Source organism: Dermochelys coriacea, chromosome 1 (assembly GCF_009764565.3).
Source record: "Dermochelys coriacea isolate rDerCor1 chromosome 1, rDerCor1.pri.v4, whole genome shotgun sequence".
Taxonomy (NCBI): domain Eukaryota; kingdom Metazoa; phylum Chordata; order Testudines; family Dermochelyidae; genus Dermochelys; species Dermochelys coriacea.
This window is the reverse complement of record NC_050068.2, coordinates 231,499,756-231,520,896: the sequence shown is the minus strand read 5'-3', so window position 1 is coordinate 231,520,896 and position 21,141 is coordinate 231,499,756. Positions and strand designations below refer to the sequence as shown.

General features: G+C 48.7%; 1 protein-coding gene across 3 annotated transcripts in view; it reads right to left on the bottom strand.

Moving 5' to 3' along the window:
- ITPR2 (inositol 1,4,5-trisphosphate receptor type 2) overlaps positions 1-21,141 on the bottom strand; it is a 358,661-nt gene that overhangs the window by 279,120 nt on the left and 58,400 nt on the right. For all 3 annotated transcript variants that reach the window (XM_038389064.2, XM_038389070.2, XM_043516179.1), the window contains exons 3-4: positions 3,926-4,041; positions 2,336-2,422 (exon numbers count right to left, since the gene is read on the bottom strand). In XM_038389064.2, coding sequence (XP_038244992.1) covers positions 2,336-2,422; positions 3,926-4,041 — 203 coding nt within the window. The remainder of the gene's footprint in view (positions 1-2,335; positions 2,423-3,925; positions 4,042-21,141) is intronic.

Sequence of the window (21,141 nt, the reverse complement as noted above, 5' to 3'; positions counted from 1 at the left end):
TGCAGATGTGGGCCCTCAGTCAGCAGCTGCCACTCTCTGGCTGCCCAGCTCTGAGGGCAGCAGCACAGAAATAAGGGTGGCCTGATATGATATTGCCACCCTTACTTCTGCACTGCTGCTGGCAGGGTGCTGACTTCAGAGCTGAGTGCCTGCCAACAGCCGCCGCTCAGCAGTCACCTAGCTCTGAAGGCAGCACAGAAGTAAGGTGGCAATTCTGCTACTCTCCTAAAATAACCTTGTGATCCCCCTGCAACTCCCTTTTGGGTCAGGACCCCCAATTTGAGACACTTTCTCCCCAGTGTGCTTTTACCCTAGATGATACAGATTTCATGGTCTGTGACGTGTTTTTCATGGCCGAGAGTTTGGTGGGGCCCTCCTTATATGATACACTAATATTGTATTCAATCCATGGATTCAATTGCTTACTTTTTGAGGTTTAGATCCCCCTCCCTGATCTTTATAGCTCAGATAAAGTTTCAGAGGGGTAGCTGTGTTAGTCTGTATCCACAAAAACAACGAGGAGTCTGGTGGCACCTTAAAGACTAACAGATTTACATGGCCGTTCTTAGTTGGTGGAGTGATTTGTCTGGTTAATTCCGATAACGAATCAGACTGATATGCTAACTAGTTATGCGACCCCCGAGCATGCCCAAATAAATCTGTTAGTCTCTGACATGCCACTGGACTGGACTCCTTGTTGTCTTTGCAGATAAAGTTTCTCTTCCCCCCACTTGTTAGCTTGATAACTGTATTGATCTGATATGTAAATACATTTTTATGGTCTTTGAAAGTACTTTAGAAGTAACTGCCCAGAGGTGAAGCTACATTCCTTTGCTTAGGGTGGAATAACTCCTGTTTGACTGGCAAACACATTTTATTAATTATGATTTCAGTTTATGTCCTTAACTTTGCATCAGTTGTTTGCACCCAACATTACACAAGGATATTAACAGGTGAGTTATGAGTTTTCCAATGACATATTACACAACAGCTCTTAGATACAGATTATAACAATAGTGAGCTGGGATACAATGATCAGTCCAGTTGAAACTCATAGACTCATAGATATTAAGGTCAGAAGGGACCATTATGATCATCTAGTCTGACCTCTTGCACAACGCAGGCCACAGAATCTCACCCACCCACACCTGCAATAACCCTCTCACCTATGTCTGAGCTATTGAAGTCCTCAAATCATGGTTTAGACTTCAAGATGCAGAGAATCCTCCAGCAAGTGACCCCTGCTGCATGCTACAGAGGAAGGTGATATATATATCTATAGCTCATGGATCAAATCCACTGCCCAGAAAATCAGAACTAGTTGATCACTGGTAAAGGGTCCCTCTCACATGTAGAAAAGAGGTCAAAATGAGGGGAAGTTCACTAAGGAAAGAAGTTAACTCTCCTAGGCCTTTCAGCAGAGCATATGTGCACAATTGCAAATACCTTCACAATTGTGAATAGTGTCAGGCCTATAGAGGGCTTTTACCTATTTCATTGTGTTTACAGTTAGCCACATGTGGGCACCTGGAGCCTTGGCTGGGGGCCGTTATTATTTTAAATCTACATATAACCCAATGAAAATAAGGAGCAGGGGCACAACTGGGCGGCTTCTGTTGAGTCCATTGTAGATGGCCTGGGGAAGAGCTCGCCTCTCTCAGCAGGGGGCAGGCTGCCTGGATGGCACCGCTAGCACAAGCACCCCGGCCAGGGCCGAGCCTCTGCCACTGGGAGACGCCTGTCCACCTTTCCGCCCCCAGGGGGCGCCACGCAGCGCTTGCTTGTTTGTGTGCGGCGCGGAGGCCAGAGGCTACGGGGACGGGCTCCCTGAACAACTCACTGCTAGATATCTGCGTGCCCCTTGCCCTCTTCCCTTGGACTGCTCTTAATGTCACTACCCCTTTAATGAGATTATTCAACTCTAGGCCCCTGTATGTTAAGGAAAGGTTTTACTGAGCTTGAGAATATAACATCTTTCACATTTAGGTCAAGAAGGAGGAATGACTCCTGTGATTGAGATGAAGTTGCATAGCATTTTTTCAGTGAGAATATCAACATGCATCATGGAAATGTATATTTACAACCATTTCCCAAACTGAAGTAACAACTACATATTGATAAATACTATTGTGGCACACCATTAGAAAATGAATATACAGTACTTCTGGTAATCTTTAAAAAAAGAAAAATACAGTATAACAACTTTTACCAAGTTTTATTTACCTGCTCTGACATAAAGAGAATTGCAACGTTAGTTTTATGTTCCCAATCACCCCGACATGAAACATTGTCTCCCTTTCAGCTCAAAGGGTGCAGATGCATCTCAGTGGCTTACCTGTATGACATTGCTATATTTTACGATTTCGCCCAACAACTTTCTGTTTTCGCATTCATTCTGCTTCTGTTCCATTTCTGCCGCATGCTGCAAAAGAATTATTATTTATTTCAATAGCAAATCAATATTAGGATTCAGCTTTTGGGATAGTGAGGAAGTAGAGGAAATGGCATCACATTAAAAATGCCTTCTTCGATTTACAGCTGTTACTGCACTATTGATATAAACCATTTAGCACCAGTTTCTTGCGGCATCATAATTTTGCGCACTATAAACACATGGATGCCATACAATCATTCAGTGTTTATATTCCCCAAAATAAAACAATTAATCATTTACAGGTCATGTCCTAGCTGCATGCTATTTTAGAAGCTCAAGAAGAAGAAATATATTTCCTGGTGTTTTATGTCATCCTGAATTTGGGGGGGGGAGGGGGAAGAGCAGTTCCACCCTCCCATCTTTTTCTTTAAGGCTTGAAATGTTTTATTTGTTTTTTTAAAAGGCATGAAATATATGGACAGTATAAACCAAAACACTACTAGTTATATCAGAAGTAACTTACAGGAAAAAGAATAGTACAGTAATAATGCCACTTAATAGTATGATTCACCCAAGATTCTCAAAAATATTTTACGAATCTTTATAGAATTAATCTTTGCAATACTGTACAAGTTTTAAGGAGTAATTTTATAGCTTCTTGAGGCCCTGATCCTGCAAATTGTGGCATGCGGGCAGGCTACTGTACCCACACAGACCCCCACTGACTTCAATGAGACTCTGCTCAAGTGCAGCATTCAGCTCACAAACTGTACGTTCCAGGCACAGAGTTTAAAGTGATTTACTCAAGGTCAAACAAACAGAGTCAGTGACAGAGGTGGGTATAGAACCAAGGAATGCTGACTCCTAGTCCCCTGCGCTATCTGTCATTGGATGTTTTCTTCATTGCTTTTAGAAAGTAGTGTTGAATGATGTCCCTTCATTGTGTGAAATTACGTAAACAGGTAATCATGTTTCACCCAGCCAGCACCATCCCTCCAATTTTGCTGTCTGCGAAGACCCTTTTTCAGTGACAGAGGAACCCTTTCCTCATATCCAGTGTTTGATGCAAAGGAGGAGGCGTATGGTGTCCAATGACGAATAGGTGAGAAAGTGCCACCACCTAGACTGAAGGCAATAAAAACAGCCTTACTGGCGATATTTCAGGCTGAAGGTGTGGAAAAGTTCTCTAAATGTCCCTTTGCCCGACTCCTAGAATTCAGACCTAAAGTGACACACTAAATTAAAAGAAAGGGATGCTCCTATTAAGTCAGTTATTTGATAAATGAATATTATGTCATAGGAGTCCCCGGTGCTTCACACGATAAGTAAAAGACACAGTCCTGTCCCAGATGACTGACAATCTAAGGCAGGATAGACAGGATGTAGAGGGCAACACTTCCAGTCAAGGCAGTAGGAGGGTAGAGCAAGGGGTACATAAGGGGGGTTGCTATGGTGGCATAATACTCAACATGGCAATTCTCCAGATATTTGTTATTGTTGTTTCATTCTATTGTGATTCTACCGCCTACAGATTCAGATAACATCTCTTACTTGTAGTTTCTTAAGCAAGGCTGCTTCTGTATGGTTTCCTTGTTTGGCTTGTTTAGCTTTCCAGTATTGCTTCTGTGCAGAATATCGGTTCATAGGACACACCTTGAAAAGGCAATCTGCAGAAAATTGAAAAAAAAATACCTATAAAAAGTGATGTTGAAAGATGCTTCCCTTATTTGTCTGGGTGGGGTTCCTTTGTCTTGTTTTTTCCAACAATGCCTAGCTACCACAATGTCTGGGAATTGATTTAATAGAAAACAGTCTGATAGTAATGAAACCATAAATGTGGGAGAAATAGGAGAGTCAATTATAAATCTTTCAACGACTCCTACATCCTCCCACTCAGTGCAGGTTCTCTGAACACTCAGTGAAGAGCTGTAGGCCATAAGCCTGCAAGAAATATGCGAAATTCCATGCTTTTTCCCCCCTTTACTCTTTGCTCTGGTATGACTTTATCCATGTATTGACAACAGAAGGTGCGTGACTTCTGAAACCCTGAGACTAAGTGCACTACTTTTTGACTTCAGCGATCTGCTCCTCCTATTCTGTTGGCAGTGTTAAATAAAAAACTATCGCCATTCAGATGCAAAGAATATTAGGAATTTTAACACTGTTCAGTTCCATGTGTGCTTTCCCCAAGATTGGTTAACAAAACGGTATCAAAGGGACAAAAGTTGCTCTCCAACCTAAGGTTTCTTAACACCTAGTGGAGACAGAATGTCACATATAGAAGTTGCAAATGATATCTGCTCATTACTCCAAAGTAGCAGGGTTGGTTACCGGGCATTCTGCTGCTCTAGGCAAAATGGAAAATATACACAGACAGTACACAACACCACAGTCACATACACAACAAACATTTTTTAGGGACCTCAATAATGACCTATCTTACACTGCCCCTCTAACAATAGGATATAAGCATCTCAGAACCTTTGCTGTATTTATCCCCACAAGATCCCTGAGAGACAGAGAACTTCTATCTGGCATTAGCCCGGTTTCACAAACGGGAAACTGAGGGAGAGAGAGACTAAGTGAATAGTCTGAGGTGACACAGGAAGTCTGTGGTGGAGCAGAAAATTAAACTCCAGCTCTACAATCCAAAGTTAGCCTCTAACCACAGGACCATCCTTTCAGCAGGCTAGCACAGCCAGCGTCACACAGCACAGTGTATTCTCTAGTACTAGTAAATTACAGTAGCGCTTAGAGGCCTCAGTTAAGATCCCCTTTATGCTAGGTGCTGTAAAAATCCATAATAAGAGGTATCCCCTGCCCCAGAGAGTTTACAATCAAAATAGACAAAGTAGAAAAGGGGCAGGAGAAAGGGACTTTCCCCCCATTTTATATATGGGAAAGAAGCATGGAAAGATTAAGTGACTTGCCCAAGTCTGACTTCCTTCAGAACTACAAATATTTAACTATTTTTATTCCTATGTACTCTTTTATCAGAAACTTATCAAAGCTAGGCTTGGAAGAATTCTGTTTTAAATAGCAAATACTGGTAATTGTTGTTTCACCCTCAGCATATAGAAATCAATGAGAAAAAAGCATCAACTGTCAATGAAAATTTTACAGCCAGGGAATTAAAAAACAAAAACAAAAAATACACTGCTTGAGAGCTAATAAAACCCCATGTGATGTTGTGTGTGGTAGTGGGCCTAACGCAGACCTCCACGCTCCATAAAACTGGGTAATTTAAAATAAAAAGGTTAAAAAAATAATTTTGTGAGACATGATGATCACATTTTATAACTATTTCTAATCATAATGTTAATAATCTATCACTGGGATTTTCAGAGGAGGTGTACAAGAGCAGCTTTGACTTATGGCATTGATGTTGGATCTTACTTCAGTGGAGGATTGAGACTAAGGGAACTCTGCTCCCACGTGCCTCCCGAGTCACCCATATAAGAGAAAGGAGGGGGCGTTACGTGAGGGACAAGAGTGCAACTGGTAGTGGAGTAATCAGAGCCACTTCCTCTCCTTTACACCAACAGAGAGTTCTTCTGCAGAGTGGGAATTCTCCACTGGCAGTTTCAAGGCCATTTGGCACAGCTTATGTGGTACAAGTTATTTCCTAGCAGGCTGGAGAATCCTGGTCCATGGGCATGTTTGCTTATTTATTCATTACTGCACTTATATCTAGGTGCTCACACAGGCATAATGCATATTCATCAAAAAACATTTCAAAATAAACTGCCTCAAAGACTCTCCCTACCCCCAAAAATCAGGGTGAATTTGATTTAAATGAAGTTTATTTAAATCATGATTTAAATCACTAGTCAAGAAGACAGGCTTCAGAGTAGCAGCCGTGTTAGTCTGTATCAGCAAAAAGAAAAGGAGTACTTGTGGAACTGTAGAGACTAGCTCAGGAAAGCTTATGCTCAAATAAATTTGTTAGTCTCCAAGGTGCCACAAAGTACTCCTTTTCTTTTTTTTTAGTCAAGAAAACTATTTCATCATGGATTTCTACATAAAAGTGCATTCTTGTTGTTTGTTATAACCTTAATACATGTTCTTCACAATTCAGAGATGGATGTAGGTTTCATTTTTAGAAGGTACATGCTCAACATTTTTAAACAATGATTTATTTTGAAAACTTTTGAGATTAGTTTTACAGCTGTATCAGAAAATGAATGATTGTTTGGTCATTTCATTTATCAAAAGGTAATTGAAGCAGATATTTATGAAGTCATTGGGAAGTGAACTATCATTAATATTTGGAGGATTTTCTGGATTTATTCTTCAACAGCAAACATAATATTATAACAAAACAAGCATATGAATTTCTGAATTTAGTTAAACATTCAAGTGTTTTAAAATCAGGTTTGTTTTTGTTAAAATTGTTTTCAACTAAAATAGTTAAATGAAATATTTAAAATATATATATTATATCGACTTTTAAGCCAGGTCAACATGAGAAACTTAAAACATTGGCTTCCGCAGCTAACTCAGTCGTCTTCACCTTCGTTTTCCTGTTTGTTCATAATCTGGAAAAAAAAAAAAAAAAAAAAAAAAAAAAAAAAAAAAAAAAAAGCTCTCCTGCTTTTTCAGGTCCCAAACGATTTCTCAAAATGGTATCTCCTAGACTGAGCACCGAGTCCCATTCGGTAGATAGAAAGATTAACCTAAATACTCTACACAGAAACCCCTAGAATCCCATAAAATTGAGTCCCTAATCCATGAACTATTGGAACTCATTTACAAAACTTTTCTTCAACATTACATGAATAGATTGTCTCATACTATAGAATTAAAATTTATAATCCCTATTCCACAATGAGAGAGTTTTAATTAAGCTACATTATAGCTCAAAGGATATCTTTAGATAGGTTTTTTCCTCAAAATCCGATTAAAATTAAAAAAATCAGTTTTGTTTTGTTTTTTAAATCATTGATTTTTATCCACCCTGCCAAAAATGCTTTCTTCCCACACAATACCAGTTAGGACTGAAGCTCCAAGCGCTTCAATATTAACAAGCATATGCAATGCCCAAGCTAAGCACATGCTTTCATACTATGCTGGATCAGTGCCTAAATGTCTCAATTTAATTTATGGAAAAATATAGCTTATATATTTTTGCATATTTTCTATAATTTGCATATTTTAAAATGTAGGTACTTATTACCTGTTCATTTGTTATCATCAGGGGGGAAAAAAAAAAGTAGCATCTGAGATGTTAGGGAACTAAAGATAGGCAATGTGCTGCTTTTAACCACTTATTTAGATCAGCTGTGGACGACCCCTCACCATAAAGAGGTACACATCTGCAGTTACCCTTTATCTAGTTCTCAAGCACAACCTATTAATCTGGAAAAACAGATATGGAAAGTCCCATATGCATTATTTGTAGTAGGAAGTACATTCTGTTTCATCACTGGAGACTTATAGGTGATGTCCAAGTGTCAAATTCAGACCTTATCTCTAGGCTATACTAGATACAGATACAAATCCTGTTCTCAGTTTCACTGCTGTGAACTCAGTGGAGTTCTCCGACAGTGGAAACAAGAACAGAATCTGGCTCACTGTACACATCCTCTCACACTCTACAAGTGAATAGTTAGCAAAACCGAAACACAGCAAGAAGTCCAAGGACAGCATGAACACAAGGGGGAAGGAGGAGAGTACGGCTCAAGTAGTTCCTATGTTTCCGAGGGAAGCAAAATAAGTTCTCATTTTTTAAAAGGCTGATACATCTGTGATATTTTGGGGCCCTGACTGTCACCACCTCTCTCAACTATAGCCCATCTCAGTTGACACTAATTTTCTGATACTACTGTAGACCATTGGTAAGTGTATATTATGCACACCCCTCTATGCTTGATCCCTAGTGGATAAGAGTCTGTTACATTGCTGATTAAAAATAAAAGGAGTACTTGTGGCACCTTAGAGACTAACAAATTTATTTGAGCATAACCTTTCGTGAGCTACAGCTCACTTCATCAGATGCATTCAGTGGAAAAATACAGTGGGGAGATTTATATACATAGAGAACATGAAACAATGGGTTTTATCATCACACTATAAGGAGAAAGAAAAGGAGTACTTGTGGCACCTTAGAGACTAACAAATTTATTAGAGCATAAGCTTTCGTGAGCTACAGCTCACTTCATCGGATGAAGTGAGCTGTAGCTCACGAAAGCTTATGTGAGCTGTAGCTCACGAAAGCTTATGTGAGCTGTAGCTCACGAAAGCTTATGTGAGCTGTAGCTCACGAAAGCTTATGCTCTAATAAATTTGTTAGTCTCTAAGGTGCCACAAGTACTCCTTTTCTTTTTGCAAATACAGACTAACACGGCTGCTACTCTGAAAACTATAAGGAGAGTGATCACTTAAGATGAGCTATTACCAGCGAGGCGGGGGGAGGGGGGGAAGGAGGAAGAAAACCTTTTGTGGTGATAATCAAGGTGGGCCATTTCCAGCAGTTGACAAGAATGTCTGAGGAACAGTGGCAGGGGGAGGGAGGGAGGAATAACATGGGAAAATAGTTTTACCTTGGCTCTTTAGTTTGAGTTGTAGCAGCGTATGCTTTTAGCTCTGGAGATCCCTGGTTCAAGCCCGGATATGTTGACCAAGATGGCAGCCATCACACTATATTAAATTCAGTCTTTCATTGAAACTTCTCCTTTCCCTTTTTCTCATAGCAATAGGCCCTGCTTGGGCATTCAAGGGCTCGAAAACTGGATTTATATTCAAACCAACAGTGGTGGTGCTTTCCTTGGCACTTACCCAAAATCCTCACTGTTTTGCTATCTAATCTCAATTCTGTGTGGCTGCTCCTTAAAAGAAAGAGTTACCAGGCATTAGCAAAGCAAACCGTGCCACCTTGCAGCAATGTTTGCTTTAGTTTGAAGTGGGAATATTTACAATGAAAACCACAATATATAAAGTAGGGTACATGATAGCTGTTTGTAGAACTTTTACAATACTTTGAACTCTGAGGAGAAGAAGAAAAACAAATACAAAACATTACATACCAATAAATCATATTGTATGTTGAAAAACTAAGTTTGAGTATTCAGGGCTTGCCTTCTAGATCAAAGTCAGCTATTATTTTCCATAACAACCTATAAATTATAAACTCTCATTCTCAGAGCACTTTATACAACACTTATATCCCTGATATTTTCTGAACTACCACCATCTTGTATGGTCTGCTTCCAAGCCGCAGTTACTCCCCATCCATAACCTCTTAGTTGTATAAACACACAACTCCATGCCATGTCTCCACGACAAGGTACAGGCTTTCCTATTATATAGCACAGAAACATGACACACTAACGTGAAATCAATTTTTACAGACCATTATGGCAGCATTTATCCTCCCAAGAGAAAACTTTTTTTTTTAAAGTTTTTTTTTTTTTTTTAAAAAGCCAGGAATCAAAAATCCCAGCAGATTCCACTCACCAGGGGAAAGCTCTGTAGCAGTGGAAAGCGATCAGAAGGTCTGGCTCTTTAAACTCATGGAACACAAGGACCCCTGGGGGAATTTTGCTCCCAACCCTGAGACTCCTCTAAAAGGTGGGACACCAACGGCATTTGGCAGCACTGGTATTTTGACCTCTGAAGTCCAGTAAGCATTGCTTTATAATGCAAAGACATACTCTGCATATCTCCCCCCTTCAAAAAAAAATCAAATGAACAAATCTTGCAAATATCGTGACCTTACAACAGTAGTGCAATTGAAATACTTCCTCCATATTTGACACAAACCAATAGGTGAAAAGAGGAAATAGCATTGCAATGTTCTGAGCTGTCAGTACCAGCAAATGCAAAAATGCTGCAGTATCACACCATTTCCTTATTAAATACAGACATTTGCCATCCAACTGTTTCATAGTTATACTCCTAAATACCACTCCCAGTCAGACTAAATGTCTCAATTTAGTTTACTGAAAAATATAGCTTATATATCTACACTCGATGTTAAGTGTATTTTAATCAGAACAAACATGCTCTGTGTTAATTACTCACCTATCAAGATGAAGAAAAAAAAAGTCAACCCTTACAGAAGGAAATACTTGACAAAAACTTGCCATGCACTGTGCAGATAAACTAAATGGGGAAGAGAACATGGGGAGCCCATCTAGACTTATATGCCCAGCCCCCGTTTCCACAACATCTGCGCAGTTCCTGAATATTAATGCATTTGTCTGCCCAATACACTGTTCTCTTCACTCTGATAGGGAAATTCTATTTTCTCCCTGGTATAGGAAAGGAGGCACTAGGTGAGTTGCTTAAGGTCACACAGGAAAGACTGCAGTGAAGCTGTGAAATGAATGCAGTTCTCCTTAGCCCCAAGCCCATGCCTTAAAGGTGACCTATAAAAGAATTTTTCCCCCCTCATTAAAACTAGGCTTGTGCACTTGCTTTGCTTTTTGATAATGTGTCAAAAAAACCCTGAATGTTTTTGGTTTGTGACAAAGTAAGGCCAGATGGCTATAGAAAAGTAGTCTTACTGGGATCCGGGAAGTGGGCGGGCAAAGCCCGTACACCGTTAAAGGATCCCCCCCAGCCTAAAAGGAGGATCCACAGGACCTAGATGCCCAAAAAATTCCGGGGGACAACTAATAAAATAACAGGGACAGGAGTGCAGTCAAAGGGTCAAACGAAGGGAACCGGACGGGGACACCAAGCAGAGAACCCCGGACAGCGCCCACTGCTCCTCAAAGGCGTCAAGGGAGTCAGAGGACCTCTGCCCGGATACATGAACGGACCGAGGATCGGAAATAGGCCTCACAGTCACAGGAGACTCCATCGGCCAACCTCCTCATTCTGGTTTTATAGATGGCCATTTTAGCTAGGGCCAGGAGAAGGTTGACCAGGAGATCCCATGACTTTGTAGGGCCACGGATAGGGAGTGCATACATGAGAAGGTGAGGGGAGAAGTGTAACCAAAAACGTAATAAAATATTGGTGAGGAGCCGGAATAGGGGCTGCAGCCTGGCACACTCCAAGTATATATGTGCCAGGGTATCCCTCACGCCGCAAAAGGGGCAGGTGTCTGGGATTGAGGTGAACTGCGCCAAGTACACGCCCGTGCTCACGGCTCCGTGAAGGAGCCGCCAACTGACATCCCCGGCGGGCCTCGGGACTAAGGTGGAATATAGGCTGGCCCACCGGGGATCCTCACCCTCCAAAAGGTGGCAGGAGGTCCCGCCATTTTGTATCGGGGCGGGACACAAGGGTGCGGACGTGAAGGGTGTGGTGCACGAGCGTGTAGAGATGTTTTCTTGGCGCGGTTTGAAAGCAGACCGGCTGCATCTCGTGCAGCCGGATTCCAGCGAAGGGGTCGGTTGGGTCCACGGGGCAGGGGTCCAATTAAAAGGTCCGGCGGGCCTGGGGTAACGGGTAGGCGGGGCATGCCCTCGTGCAGGACTCGGTCGAGATGAACCCGAGCAGTGGGCGGCAAAGCGGCCTTCACCTCCTGAAGTATGCGCCGGGGAGTACAAGGCCTGGAAAGCCCCATGCGCTGAGAGAGCGTCAGGGGATCCAGCCAGTCTCCCCGGTCATAGTCCAGGAGGTATCCGACTCTTGTGACCTCTGCCAGGACCAACCTCTGGCGCACCGAGTGGGACTCCGCCACCTGCACACGGAGCTGGGGTTGCGTAGCAGGGGCTCCGCGAGGAGATCTGCCCCCTCGGTGGCTACCATGGACCTGGTCGTTGAAAAGAGTTTCCAGGTACAGAGGAGGTCCTGGTAGAAGACCGGCAGCCCGGAGAGGTCTCGCGGAAGACCTCTCGGATGAAGATAAAGGAGCTGCCGGTCGTATCGGAGCCCTCGGAAGCGGCACAGGAAGGCGTGCGCCAGTATGCTCCACGCCGGACTACCTGCACTATAAAGGAGTTTTCCGCCTCCAGACCCTGCAGAGGCATGGACCCGAGTGAGCAGACATTTTAGGCCTTGCCCTCCCTCCTCCACAGGTACATGGAGAACCCCTGCAGGGACCCAGTGCAGTCCTGACCAAAAGAACTCCAGAATCGATGTCCGGAGGTTGGCCAGGAAACCTGGGGCCGGGACCAGGGTGTTGAGTCGGTACCAGAGCATGGACAGGACTAGCTGATCAAGCACCAGCGCTCTCCCTCGAAGGGAGAGGCACTGGAGTAGTCCTGTCCGTTTCTGGAGCCACTCTATCACCCCGCCCTCTAAATTCTGCCAGTTCTCCAGCGGAGAGGGATGCGTGGCAGAAAGGTAAACGCCCAGATAGAGCAGCGGACCCGTGCTCCACTGGATGGCCTGAAGCGCGGGTGGGAGGGAGCTCGCCTGCCGCCAGTCCCCTACCACCAAGCCAGAACTCGACCCAGTTGACCCGCGCGGAGGAGACTGCCGAATAGATGGCCTGGCAAGCCTCCACCCCCGCCGAGTCGACCGGGTCCTGGACCACGAGGAGCACGTCATCAGCGTAGGCCGACAGGACCAGCCGCAGCACCGGCTCCCGCAGCACCAACCCTGTCAACATCCTTCGGAGGAGACAGAGGAAGGGCTCGATCGCCAGAGCATACAGCTGGCCCGAGAGGAGGCACCCCTGCCATACTCCTCACCCGAAGCTGACCGGTTCGGTCAGGGTCCAGTTGAGCCTGACCAGATACTCTGCGGAAGTGTACAGCACCCGGAGAAAATTCACAAACCTGGGTCCGAAGCCAAACGCCTGCAGAGTGCTCAGGAGATACCCGTGATCCACCCTGTCGAACGCCTTCTCCTGATCTAAGGACACGAGGGCGAACAACAGACCATCCCTACACCCAAGTTCCAACAGGTCCCGGACCAGATATAGGTTGTCGAAGATGCTGCGGCCCGGGACGGTGTAGGTCTGGTCTGGGTGGACCACGTCCGCCAGCACGGACCCTAGCCGCAGCGAGATGGCTTTTGCCACGACTTTGTAGTCCGTGCTGAAGAGCGAGACGGGACGCCAATTTCGTAAATCGCAGAGGTCCCCCTTCTTCGGCAATAAGGCCAGCACGGCTTGCCTGCACGAAAGAGGGAGGACCCCGCTCTGCAAAGACTCGGCCCAGACGGTGACTAGGTCTGGGCAGAGGACGTCCCAGAACACGCAGTAGAACTCCACGGTCAGCCCGTCCATGCCCAGAGATTTATTGGTGGGCATGCGACGGAGGGCTTCCGAGAACTCGGCCAGAGTGAGAGGCAGCTCTAGCCGATCTCAGTTGCCCACGCTGACCGTCGGGAGCTCCTCCCAAAGCACTCTGCAAGCGTTCGGATCGGTTGGATCCGGGGAGAAAAGGCTTGCGTAGAAGGCTCTCGCCCTCTCGCACATCTCCACCGGATCCGTGAGGGGGTGCCATCTTCTGCCAGTAGGCAGATGATACGTTTCTTAGCCCCCCTCTTTTTCTCCAGGGCGTAGAAGAAGCGGGAGCCGCAATCCATCTCCCGAAGGAGATGGATGCAGGATCGAACAAAGGCACTCCGGGCCCGATGGTCCTCGAGGGTCCGGAGCTCCTCTCGCTTCTCCCGGCACGCTCCGCAGAGGGGTGGATCCTCGGGGCTGGCGGCCAGACGCCTCTCCAGCTCTAAGACCTCCCGTTCCAACTGCTCTATTGCCGCATCCCTCCGTCGGCTGGCGCCCCGGGTGTAGTCACGGCAGAAGAGCCGGGCGCGCACCTTCCCTAAGTCCCACCACTGCCGTGCCGAGGGAAAGGCACGCCGCTGCCCTCGCCAGGCCAGCCAGAACTCCCGGAAGGATGCCACGAAGCCCGCATCCTCCAGCGGGCTGTTGTTAAAATGCCAATAGGCCAGCCCTGGCCTCTCCGCGCAGAGGGAGGCTGTCACGGTGGCTATATGATGGTCAGAAAATGGGGCCGGCCGGATGCTGGAGGAGTGGGCTCGTGAAAGATGAAAGCGTGATAAATAAATGCGGTCCAACCGGGAGTGGCGTGACCGATGGGCCTCCACCCGGACAAAGGTGAACGAGGAAGTGTCATCTGGGTGGTGGTCGCGCCAGACGTCCACCAGGGAGTGATGTTCGACTATCTCCTGGAGGACGGCGACGGCGGACAGGCTCTGCTCGGTCCCCGAGCGGTCCCGCTCCTCAAGGGTGATGTTAAAGTCCCCTCCCAGGACCAGGCACTCCTGAGGATCCAAGGTGCCGAGGAAGGCGGATGCCTGCTGATAGAATTGCAGCCGCTCCGGGCTCGCTGCTGGGGCATAGATGTTGACGAGGTTGACTACGAGTCCCTCCATGCGGATCCGGAGGTGCAGCAGGCGACCCCCAGCACCTCGGGCCGTAGGTCGGGGGAGAACAGGGTCGCCACTCCAGCTGTACCAACTGTGAGGTGGCTAAAGTAGACCCTGTCCCCCCAATCCAGCCGCCAGCTGTCTTCGGCGGTCGGATCCGTATGGGTCTCCTGCAGGAAAACCACAGAGTACCTCCCCTCTCGAAGGAAGGAGAGCACCTGGGACCTGCGGAGACCCATTCTACAGCCACGGGTGTTCAATGTTGCGATGGTAAAGGGTGCCATGAGGAGGACTGGGGGGGATCCTCGCCGGCAGGGATGCTCGTGGCTCCCGGCAGGCCGCGCAGCAGTCTGTGACCCACCCTGTAGGTGAGTAAGGAGTCACGGAAGTGGCGGACCCGCTGGTAGGCTACGGCGCCCTGCCTCCCGGTCCTTTTCCCCTCCCCCATGAGGGCCCTTGCGGCCCGGAGGATTTGATTAAAGTCCCCCATCGCTGGAGGGCAAGCTGGACTTTGTTGCGGGAGCCACGGACGTCTTCTAGGAACTCCCGCAACTCCTCTCGCAGCACATGGGGGGCTGGGGTTATGGTCTGGTTACTCCCCGATGGGGCCCTTGGTACAGCCCCCTGGCCCAGCGAGATGGGCAGACAGGGTGCGGACCCCCGACGGGGCTCTTGATGGGGTGACCTGAATGCTGGGGCGATAGGAGGCAGCGGAGGGAGGATAGCAGCCCCTGGTGGGTCGGGACGGGTAAACACAGAGGCCACTCCCTGGGAGTCATCTGCTGGAAAGGGGAAGGAGACAGTCCCAGGGGTGGCAATAATATCTCAGGAGGTGGGCGGGACAAGGGCAGGGGCAGGGGCAGAGGTGAGAGTCTGGGTTGGGAGAGGGCTCTCACGGATGCTGGGCGCAAGCTCTCTGGTGGATTTGGCAGCCACGGCATCAGGAGGTGTACTTTCTTCCGTAGGGTCCTCTCCCGGAAAGGAGGTCGAATGATCCTCACCAGCGAGGGATGCCCCTGGTGGCTCAGGTTCCAGCCGCGTGGCACTGGCCGTTGCCTCAACTGGCTCGGCGGCTCTCAACGGGGTGCCCTCTGCAGCTGGGTTGATGGAGGAGTCCAGGGGCTCCTTGGAGGTGGGAGCAGAAGCAATGGTTAGAGGGAGGGAACATGGGGAAAGGGGGGCTGGAGTGAAGTCGCCCAGATCGAGGCCCGCTGGCATAGGATCGTCCTCCCCCTGGGTGACCGGGGTCAGACCCAGGGCCTTGATCTCCTCATATATAGATGGGAAATTGTTTTCCACTACCCCGGGATTCTCCCCGCCGGCACCTGACGCGACTGTTACTTCGGGGTACACTGGGGTTTCAGATGGTGCCTCGGGGGTCTTGGAGGGGAGGGACTCCCGTGGAGGGGAGATACTGCATCCCAGTGCTGCCACGTCTTCCCCAGCCGGCTCTAGTGGATGGAACACACCCATGGGTAGAGCGGAAGGCTCAGCATCAGTGCCCCCCTTCCTGGTCTTCCGGGGGGCCTCCGCGTCAGATGGGAGGAGCGGAGCTCGAGCCTTCCGCTTGCCCCGCTTCCCCTGGACTAGGGCCCAGCCCTCCATGGCATCATCCAGGGGCTGGCTAGCAGGGGTTGTGTCAGGGGGCAGAGGCGATGGCTCAGGGACTCGAGGGGGTAACGGTGGGGCAGCACAAGGGAGGGAAGATTCCCCTTGGGGTGGGTCCTCTCCCATGCTTGGCGGTGTCCCTGCCGCACCCTCCTCCACAGGCCCCGCCAGATTGCAAACAGCGGGGGCGGGGTTCTCCCGCTCATCTGGGCATAGTGGGGGAGGTGCCCCTTGGGCCCGAGCAGGAGCAATGGTGGACTGGGAAGGAGGAGGGGCAGTTTCGGGCGCCGGGCAGCCAGGGGCGTCGGTGATGAGGGGGCCAGTGCCCTGCCGGGGCTCGGGGGTCCTGGATGCACCTCCTTCCCGGGCCAGGGGGCAGTCCCTCCGGACGTGCCCCATCGCCCAGCAGAGGTAGCAGCAGGCCTCTCTCGTGGAATAATGTACCCGGTAACGGGTCCCCTGGTAGGGGACTAGGAAGGACCCCTCGAGTGCCTCTCCGTCGCGCGCCGCCCGCGGTAGTTGAAGCTGCACTTGCCGGCGGAAGGAGAGGACGTGACGGAGGGCGGGGTCTTTGCAGCCCAACGGAAGAGGGCTGATGATAGAGATGGGCTTCCCCAAGGTAGAAAGGGCGGGTAACAGGGTGGCATTGGGGAGAAAGGGAGGGACGGAGGTCAGGACCAGGCGGAAACCAGGTCCTCTAGCGGCTCTAAGGGGACGAACACGCCCCCCACCGCCAGGCCCTTCTCCACCGCCTCCTGGGCGGCGGCCTCCGATGCTAAGAAGATGACAACCTTGCTATACATTTTGGAGGCCGCCACAATGGCCATGGGCCCCACCACCCTTGCCAATGCCCGCACATAGGTCTCCACGTGGGGTGAGGCGGGCACCAGAAGGCAACGGACGCCGTGCTTCCTGGTCATGGTGGGAAAGGGGCCCTGGCTGCTATAGATGGTAGCGGAAGCGGTGGGCTGGAGAAATGATGTAGCGGCAGGCGGGGGAGCTGCCGCCACCTGGGCGTATGCTCTGGGGGCCAGGGGAGGGACACCTGCAGAGCTGGTGGAGGGAACAGCAGGGAGGGGCACCCCAACTGGAGATGGGGCCGGGGCATTGGGGGCAGCCCTTGCCATGGAGAGCCTAGTCTTTTTAGCAGGGCCCTTCCCCTTCTTCTTCCCCTGGCCCTTCCCGCCGGCTGGGGGGACTCCCCCCAAATCTGAGGGGGTGAGAGATGTGGCAGCAGTAGAGGTCACCCCGGTGCCCGTCGCTGCTGGTGCCCCAGCGGGGGCGGTGGCAAATGGTTCGGCTGCGGAGGTAGAAGCTTGGGGGGGTGACGGAGGGGGAGCTCGGGCTGCTGGAGGGGTCTCACCCGTCTCATCCCCCGCCATCATGAGCAAGGAGGAAAGGGGACACCAAAAGGAGGAGGGGAGAGGGGAAGCAGGTCGACCACTCCTCCCCGCTCGGCTGCAGGCAGGGGAGGAGGGTGCCAAAAGGGGTGGGCTGGACGGGGGGCAATCAGGGGTTAGGGGTCAGTCACCGACACAAGGTGGAATTCCAGCTCCTCTTGGTGCACTAGGGGAGGGGGGATACAACAACATTGGGGGTGCAGTGAAGAGGGTTGCAACTAAAATGGGGAATTGCACGAGCGCATGGGAGGGGGCATTGGCACACGGAGCGAGGGGCTAAGCGGTCTGGGGGTAGAACAGGGAAACCAAGGGGCTAGCTTCAGAGGCTGGGGCGGGACAAACAAACAAAGGCTGCAGAATGGAAATGGGCGGGGCAGGCAAACAAACCGAAGCTAGTAAGGGGGGCTGGAGCAAAAGAGGAGGCAAAGCAAGTGGCAAATGGGGCAGGTAGTAAAGGGCAAAGCTGGGGGTTAGGCAGTCCGGGGGGGGCACGGGCCCATGTGCACTTGCACAAGTCTTTTTTAGCTGGCTGCTGCTTCTGGCCCAAAGGGTGGAAACAGGGTGTGGCAAGCCAAGCAAGCAGCTGAGTCCAGAGGCAGGAGCTGAGGCAGACGGTATACAGCCAGTGGGGGTGGTGGAGGGGGCAGCGGTGGTGGTAATAGTGGTGGGGGGGACACAGATGGATCAGGGGGCAGCTCCACACCACACCCCCTGTGTCCCTACAAACACAGTCAAAACCCCCACCACAAGAGCACAGTTTGAAAATTACTCAGTCTTAGGGCCCCCTCCACGGTGGTCTGCAAAGTCTCTAGGTGCTGCCCCACTGGCAGATGGTTCTCTTCTCCTCCTCAGGGCTTCAGCAGCTCCAGGCAACAGACTCCACAGCAGCAGCAGCTCCAGGAACTCCAGGTGGTGGTCCAGGCAGGCAGAAAGGACCCCTCTCAGGTGGTGGTGTCCACAACAGCAGTGGTTGGGGTCCCTCACTCCTCCTCTCTGGGGAGTGGGCTAACAGCCCCCCCCCGCCTCGGGGCTGCAGTTGCAGCAGTAGCAGCACCCGAGAGAGGGGGGTTCAGCAATCAGGTAGCAGATAATGGGGGGGGGTGTCTGGCCCAGCCAGGGGAGCAGCTGGAGCAGCAGGGAGAGCTTAGGGCCTAGCAGCAGGAGTAGCAGCTTTCCACCTCCCTCCAAGCTAGAAGGCTATGGGAGAGTAATAGGAGGGAGGGAAAGAGAGAGATTCGCTCCAGGCTAAACAAATCCCTGGTACCAGGTAAGTGAAATGGAAGCTGCTCCAGGTCAATTTAGACACCTGGGGCCAACTAAGAACTTTCCAGAAGGCAGGGAGAAGGCTACATTGATTGGGACACCTGAAGCCAATCAGGGGCTGGCTGAAACTAGTTAAAAGCCTCCAGTCAGTCAGGTGGGAGTGCATGTCAGGAGCTGTGGGAGGAAGTTGCGCTGTTGGAGAGGCTGAGTAGTACACACCATATCAGGCACAAGGAAGGAGGCCCTGAGGTAAGAGTGAAGTGGAGCTTGAGGAAGTGAGGGGAAGTAGCCCAGGGAATTGTAGATGTCATGTTTCTAAAAGGTCAGCTACCATAGCTGATACTATTCGGGTCCCTGGGCTGGAGCCCGGAGTAGAGGGTGGGCCTGGGCTCTCCCCGCCCACCAACCCACCCCTTTGCCCCTGATTAATCACTGAGACTGGGAGACAACAGAGACTGTGCAAGGAAGGATAAATTCTCCTCACCTCCCTCGCTGGCTTATGAAGAAAATGGCTCAGTAGACTGTGACCCTTGTCTCTAGAGAGAGCAGGGTTACGTGCAGGGTCACAATGAGCCTCTGAGGCTAGCGAAATCCGCCAGGAAATGCGGGACCCACGGAGGCAAGGACAGAGCTTTGTCACAGGTTGTTTAGGTTTCTCCCTACTTATTTCTTACATTATCAACAGTGAATGAGTCAAGTCAGGTCTTCCCTGAGTAATAAACAATAATATATAATAGTGTTACGGCAGTGCCTAGAAATGCCAACTAAGATTGGGCCCCCACTGTGCTAAAAACTGCACAAAACACATGATAAAAAGACAGTCCTTGCCGCACAGAGCTTACCATCTAAACAGTCAAGACAGACATAAGGTGGGAGGGGAAACAGGCACAGAAAAATGTACTGATTTGCCCAAGATGCCACAGCAGGCCAGTGGCAGAACCAGAAATAGAACCTAGCTTTCCTGATGACTGCCTGTCCACTGCCCTACCCACTAGACAGCATTGTCTCTCCCAGTTTTGTTGGAGGACCTCTGGGCAGTTTCAGGGTTGTTTATTGTAAACTCTCACCACGTTATTTCAAGAAGTGGGAGAGATGCCTCTAATGAAAGCTTCCTTTATTTAAACAGACAATTGAGTCACTGAAGTTAAATAGGTCTTAACAAAAAACTAACATTGTTTGAACAGTACATTTTAAAAGCCCATGCCACTGAAACTGCTCAACTTTCATTTGTTTCACCCTTATGTCGTCACCATTTTACTAGTTATCGAGCCATTATTAAATCCTCCAGCCTAGACATAATCGGAATGTCTAAAGTAAAAAAAAAAAAAAAAAAAAACCACACACACACACACACGCGCGCGCGGGGGACCTTTTCTAAAGAAACACACCCTCATGCACACATACATACTCACTTCTGAAATCGTATAAACTCCAAAAAGGGCACAAGCCAATTTTTTTTTCCTTTGCAGATCATTTTTACATCTAGGATTACTATAAATCTAACCACCTCTTCTACGATTCTCCTGAAACTGGTTTAAACTTCAGATTGTCAAAAGATACTTTAGAAGAACAGATGCAAGGTCCGAGACTGGGAGAGCTTAATCACCTGTAAGTGCCTCAGAAAGCAAGAGGGGTACAGAAGTTTTAGGATTGATAGATAGCCACAGTATTTTTATATTTAAAATACTAGCATCAATTTTATTTAAAAAAGGAACAGTCATTTATTAGTCAGACATCAAGAGTTGGAAAACACCCACTTATAATACTGAGTCCATTCCCCAGCAAGTGCAGGAGAGAGTCCTCAGAAGATGCAACCAATATCACTTGATGGTCCAAGTGACCCTGAGAGGGGGCACAAAATCTAACAGCCCAGAAGCTCAATACAGCAGGCAATGTTATCTTAGCGAGCAAGTGTAACAGGATCCCTGCTCACCCAGCCATTGCAATGTGGGAGCCAGAAATGAAAAAGGAATAGCTTGTGCCTTTTTATGCTTCTGTATGTTTATAAAGAAGTCTGAAAAGTGTTAGTTTAAAACATAGGTTGTTTATTTGCTGCCGATTTTTTACATGAGAAATTCAACCCTGAAAGACTCTATACTGACTGGAGAGCTAGTGAAATTGTCACGTCATGACATGAGGCTGAGAGCTGAGCAACTGGGAAGAGAAGGGATATTTAAATTGTATTACTTAAAAAAAAAATCTGATTTTTAAGAAGGAAAGGGGGGAAAAGAGGCGGCGGCCGAAGAGAGGGGCAACAGT